Source organism: Mus caroli, chromosome 8 (assembly GCF_900094665.2).
Source record: "Mus caroli chromosome 8, CAROLI_EIJ_v1.1, whole genome shotgun sequence".
NCBI classification, from domain to species: domain Eukaryota; kingdom Metazoa; phylum Chordata; class Mammalia; order Rodentia; family Muridae; genus Mus; species Mus caroli.
The window spans coordinates 47,761,357-47,774,462 of record NC_034577.1 but is presented as its reverse complement, the minus strand read 5'-3'; the positions used below and the strand labels follow the sequence as shown (position 1 = coordinate 47,774,462).

The 13,106-nt window shown below is 36.9% G+C and overlaps 1 protein-coding gene across 1 annotated transcript in view; it reads right to left on the bottom strand.

Moving 5' to 3' along the window:
- Asb5 (ankyrin repeat and SOCS box containing 5) overlaps positions 1-8,874 on the bottom strand; it is a 36,262-nt gene extending 27,388 nt beyond the window's left edge. Inside the window, exon 1 of the mRNA XM_021170729.1 lies at positions 8,565-8,874. Within this exon, the coding sequence (XP_021026388.1) occupies positions 8,565-8,760 (196 nt within the window). The 5' untranslated portion in view covers positions 8,761-8,874. The remainder of the gene's footprint in view (positions 1-8,564) is intronic.
- Between the last annotated feature and the right edge of the window lie 4,232 nt (positions 8,875-13,106).

The window sequence follows — 13,106 nt, the reverse complement described above, 5'->3', positions numbered from 1 at the left end:
GTAGGTACAACCGGCATGATTACATGCTTCCTGACAAAGAGAGCTCATTATTAGAATTCAGTGTTTTCTTTTTTTTTCTTAAAATATTTTGGAGTTCCATGCTTGACAATTCTGTATTTATGTCATTTCCATCCCTCCTTCTTTACCCTATAGCTACTTCCACCCTCTCTCAAATTTGTGACTTCTTCTAGAATAATTATTGTTTTACACACACATACACACACACACACACCATGCTACTTCATTCTAAAAAGTCCTTTTGGCTTTCACTTGATGGGTGGTAAACGCTATTATGTTTCTAGTAACTGAGGCAGGACTTAGAAAACATGAATGTTTTTAGTTCTCATCAGTGGTTAGTTAAGGATGTGTTTAGTTGTTGTTGGGTTGATTCACAGGGGCATTCTTGCTTCTGAACTCATAGTTGAAGCACCATTGTGGTAGGATTAAACCTTTTGAGATGGATGGCTTCCTCTTACACTTGAGCAGCCTCACCTGGCTCACTCTAATAAGGCACTTTGTGACACTATAATGGAGAACAACAGATTTTCAGTGAATAAACTTTAGTTTGTAGTTGTCATGTTTTTTTCTGACTCAAGCCGCACACTTGACATGGGATGGGAGCCAGTGCTTCTATTTAAGAACTCGAGTGGTATTCTGGTGTTACATTTCAGTTTGTTTGTTCTTTGTCCGGAGTTTAAGACTATAAGCCTTCTGGAAAGAGTCTATGGGTTTCTGAAGGTTTCTATTTTCCTCGGTATGTAGTGGTGCCATGGAAATTGTGGCTGCCCTGTTGGAGAAAAGTTGCCCTGGTGCCACTTCAAGTTAGGCACATTCCTAAAGGGCCCCAAAATGTTAACTGTTCTTCTAATCCCCACCAAAGGCTGTTGAATGGATGTGTGGTGATGGTCAGCCATATTAGAACATTATTTGGTTCTTTAATGATGCACATAACTTGCTAAGTTATATCTTATTAAATAGGATGGTTTCATTGCAAATATTACCTTATTCTACTCTTTGAAAAAAACTTTGCCTATTGCCCAGTTTAGGAAGACTCATAAAGATAGAATGATTCCAGCTAAAGAGCAAAAGGAACTCATCAAAACCTTATTTTCCCTATACTATCCTAGCCTCTTAGTCTTTCAGCCTCTCTTAGAACTCCCTTAAATATAATAGAGTGACTTTCAGACTCCTTTTCTTGAAGAAACCAGTGGGGTTTTACATGATCACAGGAGGATATAGCATTCAATTTGTCATCAATCTAATCCTAACATGAACTTCCTTACTCCGAGTCTCAATCTGTAACAACTGGCCATTCCCAGTACAGCAGGCTATGGTTTACTTTGTAGTGTTACTGTAAACCTGGAAAGGAAAACGGTTCCCTATGTGGCCAGCAAAGAAGAACTGCTATACATAGCTCACAGCCCATACAGCCATGCTTTTGTCCTTCATCTCTCCCTTCCTCCCTTCCTTTCCTTCCTCCATCCTTCCCTTTCACTTCCGTGTGGATTTAGAGGAATAGACATTCTAAATCAATAAATATCTTCTGGATCACATCACCTTGAGCAGGGGATTCACTGTGAAAAACTTCTTCTAGTTTAGGAAATGTGCTTAGTATACTAAAATTTTGACAGGATCTGTGGAATACCCATGGAGCCACTATGAGGGCATGTACTGCTATGCCTACAATAAGAAGATCACCCACCTTCTCTGATAGTATTTTCTGCAATGTATAGCATGACACATCGAATCATCACAACAAGAACTTTACAAAGTACTTATGGTGGTAATTATTTCTACCATCAGCTAATGACAACTTCATATGCTTAATCCAGTAAAGACATTAGAGAGCTTTGAAAAGAACAGTGAGTGCTTGCATCCAGGATTTGAGAAAGTGTGTATCATCTATTCAACCAGCCATCATTACCTCTAAGACTCTTTGGTAAAAATAAACCAGAATTCTTATGGTTCTCATTTTAAATTTACCCTCTTTTTCTTTTTATGTAATTAGGTTTTATTTATACTTCTTCATAAGTATATATTCTCACTCGGAAACTATGTCATCTCTATGAATAGACCTCACTCTTTTTCCTTGCTGAATTCTAAGATAGCAGTAATTGTAAAATGTGGCCATTTCCAATGCAGTACTTTAGGAATCGCCCTTGTGTGCTGTTTAGTTATTTTACATATGCAACATTTGCCTCTTAGTGACATTGTCTCATTTTATTCCAAAGTAATTTATTAATTACTACACCACATATATGTTGTAATGCAAATATATACCATTTGATATATTGTGATATCTAGACAGTATATAGACATATATTATGCACGTTACAATGTGAATACAGCAGTGTGCCAGGAATAAAGCAGAATTCAATATTTGGGCTGAGTTGACTGAGAACTATGTCAGTTTTATTAACAAGTAAGAAAATTAGCTTAAGCCGTTACCAATTTCTAAATGAAATAATAGTAAGACAGGAAACAAGTTAAGGACTTGTTTTTTACTTTTTTACTGTCTGAATTGATAGGAAATTTTAATGAGTTTATGGACTGACCATGCCATTTCTTCATGAAGCTTAATAGAGAATACCAGCATGTGCCTTTCCTAGAAATATTAAGCAGTGAAATGAATTTTGGGTAAATCTTTATGTATGTGATACGTGATTAAGAATTGACAAGTAGCTAATTGAACAAGAAATATGGAACCAAAGTGAAGAATTAGAAATTCTGAAGAAACCATGAAAGTAAACATGTGCCCAGTTCAGAAAGAGAACATGAATACTGTTAGTACTGCTCGGAGCTGATGGGTTCTAGGCAGGATTACTCCTAGCTTTGTCCTCTCCATCCATATTCCCATAGCAATTGGTTGACTTTGTAAAATGTCACTTATAATGTCTCTAATTCTTTTGTTATTTATCTCTCCCACACATTAAGGAGACTGTGGGCCATGGTATATTTTATCTGAATGACTATTATAGTAGCTTTAACTTTGGACAAAGAAAAACAAACAGTGCGGATTTTTTAAGGAGAAAAGATAGAACTCCTGGCAAAATTTATCCTGTAAAAGCTATCATGAGCTAAGTCGGGTTCTTTATCTCTAGAATTAATGTATTTCTCACCAACGATAGCAGGAGGAATTATAAATATATTAAAATCTCACACTCATTTATAAACTTGGAACTTTGTTCCCAATTTGTTTGTTTGTTTTTTTAATTCAAAAGAGAACAATAGCCTCTTCTAGAAAAGGTGTGCTCTCATTCTAAAATATAATGGAGCTTGGACAAATCAACTCATCTTTTGAGTGTAACGTGATATCATTTGTCATTGAAGAGCAGGTCATGATTTCAGTTCTTTCTATATAGAGCTACTTCACCTAAATTCAGTAAATGTGCTCAGGATGTTTTTTATGCATTAATATAATGGATGTCACTAAAGAAGTCATCATATTTGGCTCATGAAAGTATTCAGTGTTGAGATGGCAAGTGTTCCTATCATAAGCAATTGCATAAATGATCACACAGTAGCACAAAACCCACTATTCTTTGGGAATGATAGAATGAATATCACTTCTGACATTGCCAACAGCTACTGTAAAGTTTAGCTACTAAAGTGGCTATAAACACAGCATGGGCTTTATCAATACAGAGCAAAAGATATAAAGTAGCTTAGGGCTATCGTTTAGTTGGACCACACTTGCCTCACTTGTATGACATCTTGACTTCAATGCTGTTAGATAGAATTCTAATTTCTTTTTATATATTGTATGCATCATCTTTTCAAAATGACAACTCACTTCAACATTTGGCTGTAGGTGGCATAACATATACATATTATATCCTGCTTTCAAGTCTCAACCATATGTGTGACAAAAAAGTACATGGTAACTATGAGGCCAAACCTAAGTTTAGAAACTTATGAATTCAAAATCACAGCGAAAAATCTGCAAGCATCTTCCTCAGAGAATCTCAACCACAAAAGGATTTCCTTGTGAGCTTCAGTGTCCCCATATAATTTCAAACCCACAGCGACATGTTACCCCGAGGTATTTTCCATAGTCCAAAATTTTGTCTATGGCCTTGAAGGATCAAAAACAATTCCTGCTTCAAAGGTGCATTTGCAACTCCAAAAGCTCAAAATAAAGAACTCTGATAACAAGAGATAAATATTCTAGCTCAAAGTGTTTAAAAATCTCGGATAATCTAAAACACACTGGACAGAAAGCCAGACAGTTGCTGCAGCAGGGAACAAATCATAATCAGAAAGTTAATTGGCAATTTTTAAGTGAAGAAGGGTTATACATCAAATAAACACAGCCAAACACTAAAACCAGACTCTAGCTTTGCTAGTCCTGATTTCTCTTGACAGTTCATAGTGAAGTGCATAGCCCAGCAGACTCACAAGACAGCCAAGCATTCGCTTTATGATGTGCATAATGCCTGTGTGGCTGCTCAATTCAGAGCTACTCTGATCAACATGCTCATGTAACTCTAGGACACCTAGGTTGGGTTTTAGGCTTAATATCATTCAGTCTCATATTATTTGGGGGGTGGGGTTGTTGTTGTTTTCTTTTCCAGTCATATAGTCATAGTCACTCTCAAACTAATCAAGGTCTCCATCATTGTTCAACTAAAATTTCACTTAGCATACAAAGAAATGTGTTACATTGTCATAATCTCTCTCTCTCTCTCTCTCTCTCTCTCTCTCTCTCTCTCTCTCTCTCTCTCACACACACACACACACACACACACACACACAGATGCAAACACAGCTATAAATTTAAGTAGTTCCTTATATCCTCCTATCAAGGTCCAAATTGGTCTACTTATTGCAAACATGTCCCCCCTGGGTAACTTCAACAATTACTACAATGTAAATCTATAATAAATTATGGTTTTATTTACATTTTTTTCTATCTTTCCAACTTCATTCATACCCAAACTCTAATGACTTTATACTAACTTCAAAACAAACTGAAATTTTTTCTCATATTCAAATTCTTTCAAAATATGAGTCTCATTTGTTGCTTTTCTAGTTCATGAACTCTTTACTTTTCCCAGGGCTATTTTCTCTCTTGTGCATCCTAAAATTCATGCCTGTGGTCCTTCCTGAGATCAAGAAAACAGCTGCCTTCTCTGGGAAAATATTTCTGAACATTCAAGTGTGAAAAGGCACCTTAATTCTCTGAATTCCCTTCCATTACTGAATCTGAGAGTGCTTGTTTTGTTATGGAAAAGAACCACATATTTTCAGTCCTTATCATCTTGCTATCATAGGGACTCAAGAAACAGATGTTAAGAAGTGACTCCATTTGCTTACATCCTAAGATTAAACTTGAAAAATATTGCCCTTAACACCAGAGAGAGCTCTCAACATGTCCTTGGTGTATTTATTGGTATTTCATATCTTTATCAAGAGTTTGAGGATTTTTGCCAAGTTAACATATCCTTCAATATTATATTTTCTTCACTGTTTAATATTACAAGTAAAAATATATTCCAATTCTTATTAGTCTGACTTTCAATCTCAAAGAATAGTACAAATTTCCAACTGGAGTCCTCTGAAAGGTAGAGGCTCTAATCAGAGTCTTTAAAAGATGCAATGATAGGGAAAGTCGAGAAGCTAAGCAAAAACTAAGTCTCTTCAGTGTGATGTGGGGTCAAGAAGGCTTCAGAGATGAAAAGGCAGGGTCACGAAGCTTACTGGAGTTCTCTGGGGGCTCATGCAAGAAATGTCTTTAGCCAATTCACCTATCATTTAGCTCATTAGGTTTCTGGTTTGTAATCAGACCATCTCAAGATTGACTGAACAGGGCTTAGCAACTCACAACAGCTATAATGACAGAACAGCCTTCATTTATCTAACACTATGAGCTGCCTTGAGATAGCAATCAGGTAAGAAAAGGGTTTTTTTGTTTCCCACTGAAAATATTGAAGATGCTGTCAATAATGTCTCCACTATTATGAAAGACATGAACTACACATTATCACCCTTACTTCATGCATTTGGCAACTGCACTCCAGAAATTTTGGGGAGCAATCTGACTAAACCCCAAGAGTGGAAATGAAGAGCTCAATTCAAAGAGGGATGATGGTGATAGCCTAAGAAATGAGGAGGAAACTTCTTGATTAGGCAACAGTAATTAAACCTGAGTAGTCAACATTAAGTATAAGAAAATCAGAAGTGGTATAATTATGATTTAAAATTGTAAAACCTTCATAAAATAAGAGAATATTTTAAGGCATTTGACTTATTTTCCTAATGTTAAAATAAAACTATATATAATTATGCTTACCCTGAATAATATTTAAAATTAAGTACTACTGTGATAAATATATAGCAAATTCTATTTGGTGTTGAAAAGGAGAAGTTTTTTTAAATAGAGCAAATGTTATAATCATAGCAAAAGTTTTCAAAACTCTGTTTGCAGGAAATGTGCTTCGACTAGTGAGTATAAATTTCCACCTTACTATCTGGGACAAAATCTTACAGTTCTAATACATTTTAAAGGACTATTGTAAGACAATGAAACATGAAAGCCATTTCATATATGCCCAGGAATTGTCTGATTGATCATGCCATGGTCTAATGGGAGATGACTGGTTCTCCTATTTGCCAAAATACACAGAAAGATGTCTCCTTGGTCTCCTCTGACACGTTGGTCAAGGTACAGACATCTTTCATCCTTTTAGCCAATATTTCACTGCTTTATGTAAGATAAGTCTCATAAGATAGAAACAAGGTCTAACTCTGAAATAATGAGCTGTAAGGTTCCTGTGACAATAAATTTTATCGTCGTATAACCTCATAGTTTTCTTACTCATGTCTGGAAGTATGACGTATGTTTTACAATCTATTTTTGTGTTTGTACTTGGTATACATATAGTGCATTCACCAAATGACTTTTAATTTATAGTGGATTACAAAGTAAAGATGCAGCCGGGCGTGGTGGCGCACGCCTTTAATCCCAGCACTCGGGAGGCAGAGGCAGGCGGATTTCTGAGTTCGAGGCCAGCCTGGTCTACAAAGTGAGTGCCAGGACAGCCAGGGCTACACAGAGAAACCCTGTCTCGAAAAACCAAAAAAAAAAAAAAAAAAAAAAAAAAAAAAAAAAAAAAAAAACCAAAGTAAAGATGCTGCTTTAAATTGCTAGTTCAGAATCAGTGCTGGGAGATACAGGGTCACTGCCTATTTTATCTAAGGGTTCATTTTCCCTATGAGAATTTCATGGAGCACATAGATTTTCCTAACTGACTGTGTACCCAAGTTCCTCCATTTACACAAGAGCAACCCTCCATAAGGGAAAACAGTATCTTCTTCACAAACAATGACAATTCCCCATCTTTATTCAACATTCCACCACACCAATAGTAGTCTAGATTTTAAAATGAATTATGTAAAAAAAAACCCAACACATAGGAAAATAGGTTTAAACATAAAGTGCTCTTTCTAAAAATGCTATATTTTCTAACTATGTGGTGCTACGTTTTGATTCTGAATGTTTAAATTGCCTTGGAGGTATCAAGGTACACAGTGTTGGGGCAGATCTTGATTGATCCCAAACCAGAAATAAACAGAAAGATTACAAAAAATTAAAGTGTCACTTTCCCAACCAACACATGAATCATTTTTGCTATCTAGAATATTGCTCCAATAAACGGTCTTACAAAATTTAAAATCTATAAGTAGTAGTACCATTACCAGTTTTCATTTCATCTCAGATTTCAGATTTACTCTAAGAAGCACAGCTGCACCTGGCTGGACAAATATCAAATTTGCTAATTCATGATCCCATCTTGTAAGGAATGATTTCCACAATCCAAGCAAAGCTGTTTCAATCCTTTTAGAAAAATATATGCTGAAAATATTAACTGTTGTCTTATTTAACAATAAAATTATAAAATTGTAATGAAAAGTAATTCTGAGATCCTCTACTTTTAATTACAATTATTTTACTTTAATTGCATTTTCAGTGCTGAGAACTATGGCCTTTCACATTCTAGGCAAGCTCTTTCCTGCTGAGCTGTAACCCCCACCCCACCCCTGCCTCAATCCAGTTCTCAAGGGAGACAGGGTCTCAGGAAACTACTTCAGCTTGTCTTGAACTCACTGAAGAAAGGCCTTCAGGTTACAATCCTGCCTCAGCCACCTGAGTGGCTGGGTGTACACGTTGCATCACCAGGACTGACACAACACATTTCTACATGACTCCAATATAGTGTTTAAAATATCACAATACTAAGACATGCTAAAGGACACATAACAAACTAATTATCTCTTCATGATTCTCTGAAACAATGATATGGAAAGTGAAACATTTAAAGTTTTTAAATGTTTACTAATAGATGAGGGCCTCTATACTTAATGCTGTATTTTCATTCTGCCCAGACATTTACACTGCAAAGCAACTTTCTTTTTCATGAAGTCAATGAGGTAAGTTACAAGAACTCCCTTCCACTGAAGTTTACAAAATGTCCCATAAAGAGAACCTGTGATGTTTTCTTGGATTGCAGATCAAATGATAGTTCTACTCAACTTGAAACAGGAGCCTGCTATCATAAACATACCTTGTCCTTGGCTTACTCCATAAAACTCAGCGGCTATCCTTGCGGCTTCCTTTCGGTTGCCTTTCACGATGTAGAAATGACTAAGGATGGCAAGGCTGATCTTCACAAAAAGTTTAAAACAGAAGAGGGAGAGTATTGTAAAATAGACATTAGATAGCTGTTGAGCAAATGGCCGGCTTTCTTCTAACACCGACATTGCTGCAGAGAAATCTGCCCCAGTGTTAGGTCCCAGCCAAATCTCAACTGTGTCTGGCTCTGTTCCGGGATGCTCTTGAACAGCTGGTCCGAAGGGAAGAAAATATCAACTGGTAATGATGTCTAAGGCTCAAATTATTTATACTGTCCATAAAAGTTCTTCACCAGCTCCTATTGGTCTGACAATATTCCATGGAAGCAGCCGAATCACGTTTCGCAAGCCTCCTGATTTTCCATTCTCAGTATAAAATGATACACCCTCTTTCAGTTCTGGCTTTCAGGAGTCGAATATTGAAATAACTAAGGCCGGTGGTTTCCTTTTTTGGTATTTAATTATCAAGACCAACTTGGGCTCAGTAAATGCATCTGGCACCAAGCCTGGAGACCTGAGTTCCATCTCTTGAGCCCCACATAGGGGAAGGAGGGTTGTCACAACTCACACACACACACACACACACACACACACACACACTCAATAATAAATAAATGTAACTTTAAAAAGAAAATTGTAAACTTTTATGTATTTTATCCACATAGTTCATGTAATAATATTTATAATACTGAACAGACATCAAATATTCTAACTCAACTCTAACTTTATTAACCATGAAATAAATCATTAAATAGGTCATGGATATGACCTGAATGAGGACTCATTGAAATAAATGATTACATTGAATTAGTTGTTACACAATATTTTTTATGACTGATTAGACTGTCCCATCATCTATTAATAGATTTACACCAGCAGTGTAACACTTTAAAACACCTGTCAGCTGCTTTCTATATGTTAAATAGACCAAGAAGACCTATCTATCCCTGCCACTAGTATAGCATAGTTTTACAGGAGAAAATGCAAGACCTCAGACAAATAAAAGACAAAGCATCATGGCAACATACCTAATGCTGACAGGAAAGTCTGAGAGAGCTTCCTGGAGGTGTGGATAAAACACAAATGAATTATTAAACAAATATAACCATTTCACAAAACTGCAAAACCAACCAAATTAAACTTAATAATAGATCTAGTTACAGTACACACATAAGGTGCTTTTTGTACCTATAGTCTTGGATAACTATGATATTTTCAGGAATAAAATTTATTTGGGTATCCTATGCATATATGGCTAGTCTTAAGTACAACCACATGTAAAAGATTAAAAAAGAAATAGAATCATTTAGAAACATAATGTGCAGTGCCTTTGTTTTCATAAATTCCTTTGTTTCTATTTCCTTTTCTTCTTTTGAAACAATACTTTTCCTGTCAATATTTAAGAATTTAACTGAAAAAATGCACTAATACAAAATATTGTGATATATGTTTACATCACCAGGTATAGGGTCTTCTCGTTTTGGAACATCTCTTAATGCTGCTAAATTACAAAGTAACAAGCAAAAGACATAAGCAAGTAACTGTGGCTCTGGCTGAAGAAAGGATTATTATCTGTGATATGGCATCTTGATAAGTGTGACACGTCACTTTCATGCTGTGTATCTTATTGGGTTAGTCTGATTTCACCAAATGTTCCTAAGACAAGGGAGACATGGCCATTGAATACATGTCCTAAAAGAAGGGAGCTGCTTCTGCCCAGGTGAATCACTTGCTCACTGAAACATAAAATAGATTGATGTCTTAGAAATCACCAGCTCTTTGATAGCGGTCCCTGGTGTCCTACCCTTCAGCAATACAGGCAGCATAATTACAAATGGACCTGTGCACCATGGCTCATGCTGTCTGGGACACAGCGCCAACCCTGCTAAAGTGCTGAAGATAAACCACTACATGGTCCTCTCTACCACTGATGTGGAAACTGTGTCAAGCCAGTGAACTCATTGCAGTTACATTCCCGTGAGTCTTCTGTCTGGCATGGGGACGCTTGAGCACACACTGGATTGGAGCCTGTGGACAGCTGGCCCATCACAATGCTCTGAGTCACAGTGTGACTTCCACTCCAATGCTTTGGAATCAGAGATAAACCTGCCTTAGTCACATCTAAGTGCCTGTCTAAGGTTTCTCCCCTTTCTCTTACCAGTAAGTGTTATTAAAAATAATTCCCTCCACAGCAACTACTCAGCAGCTTGGATTCTTTGGGGCTAAGCAGCACTCCCATTCATTAAGGCTGTCGTCATCGGTTCAGGAAGTTTAAATCCCTCATGCTTTACTAGGAGAAAAATATCATTCCTCAGTATTTAGAATTTTATTCACAGATGTAAAATTTAGGTTTTACAAACTCCTTCATTCTTTCCTCTTTGTTTTATGAAGACAACACTCACCCATAATAAAATTTGTCACCTGCTAGTTTCTTAATCTGAAGGTCCAATAAAATAACTAAATATGAACTCAGAAATGCAAATCAGATGTTAATTTTCATATAAGACTCTTCAAAATGTCATTTTAAATGATTGATGATATATAAAAGACCATGAAAAGTATGTGAGCATCTATTTTCTTTGCTTTAGATTTTTTCCTCTGGGTCAAATACAATTTTTAGTTTTTTCCTTTATAAATATTTTTTGAGAATTTCATAACATGAGTACTGTATTACATTGTTTCCATCCTACCTCCACCCATGCTGTTAAGTCTAGAGGAAAGGATGCAGGGTTCCGGTGCTATAGAATGGAAAATAGAAAAGGATTAGGGGGCTGTGTTTAGAGAGTGGGAGGGAGGAAAATATGGAGGGAGAATGAATAAAGTACAATATGTGAGTTTGAAAATACAATAGGAAATTATATTATTTTATGTTTATTTAATATGTATATATAATATGTATGTATGTATACACATAGTTGAAATGAAATTAGTTGAATGTGGTTATAATGTACATCTCTCCCACAAGGTTCACAGACTAACAGAAACCCTAGGAAATCTCAAGGGAGTCCAAGAGATTGAAAAAACAATAGAGAATACTGTCATTGTCCTTGGCTGCCTCCAAGAACTTAAAGGGAAAACCCAATTGCTGAAGACATCATGCACTTTGGACACAGTCCTTGTGGAATTTGAACTGGAACTGACCTGGAAGCCTCCTTCTTGAGGACTAGCTACCACAGTACCCAAAGTTGCTCTGCAACTGCCAATAGAGAAAAGCAGTCCACAATTGCAGCTGTAAAGCCTATGACCCACAACAATGACCAGCATGACAAGATACCCATAAGGATGCAGCAATGACACATATGTCTTAGGAGTAAGTAGAAACAGTCTGATTGGAATTAAGGCCTGTAGAGTAAGAGGGAATTCCTGCCTAGTATTGGTTGTTAACTTAGCCATCTCCCTATGGCTGGCGAGATCATGAACCCTAGAGGAGAACCTTCTGCTGCCCTTTTCCAAAATCAGTCGAATTCCTTACTGAATACTTACTCTTTTAGTCACAGAGAAGTGTAGCTTTCATCCCTTCACTAAAAAAGGTTCCTTTTTGTAGCACAGACCATCGCATAAATCTTCAACTGGTCAAAATGTAGAGAATCAGTGACTATGGGATGCCCAACTTTAACTGCTTCATTCACAACACAATCCCTCCACCTAAGTCTCATGTACCATTAAGTACTGAGCAAGGGGATAGAAACATTGTAAGAGCCAGAGGACCTGGATATCTGCTGTGAGATGCTGTCTTCTATAAATGACTGGGAGCTGCACTCATAAAATCTTAACAATGATCACCTAAACAAGACCTCCAAAACACCAGTTGACATTCCTCAGTAGATGATGAAATCTCATAAGGCTATATCCTTTAGATGAAGATCTACAGGTAATTAATTTTCCCTAGAGAGGGTGAGTAAGTCTTCTCCAGGGATATGTTATGCAATCCTAAGCGATCAGCCCTGAACACATACAAACACACAGAAGTGACACTAAATGGACTCAGAAAGTTATTTTTATACAGGCACACACATATACACACATGTAGCAACAATTATAGACATCATGAATTGGAGAGTGAATGGTGAGGCACAGGAGGAGGTGAGGGGAGAGGATGAGGTGGAAATTATGTAAACACAGAATTCTTTTTTTTCTTTTGAATTTTATTAGATATTTTCTTCATTTACATTTCAAATGCTATCCCCAAAGCCCCTCTCCTCACCCTGCTCCCCAACCCACCCACTCCCCCTTCCTGGCTTTAGCATTCCCCTGTACTGGGGCATATGGTCTTCGCAAGACCAAGGACCTCTCCTCCCATTGATGGCCGACTAGGCCATCCTCTGTTACAAGCAGTATTAGCCCAGAAACTTAGAATATCCAAGATATAATTTGCAAAACACATGAAACTCAAGAAGAAGGAAAACAAAAGTGTGGATACTTCTCTCTTTCTGAGAATGGGGAACAAAATACCCATGGAAGGAGTTACAGAGACA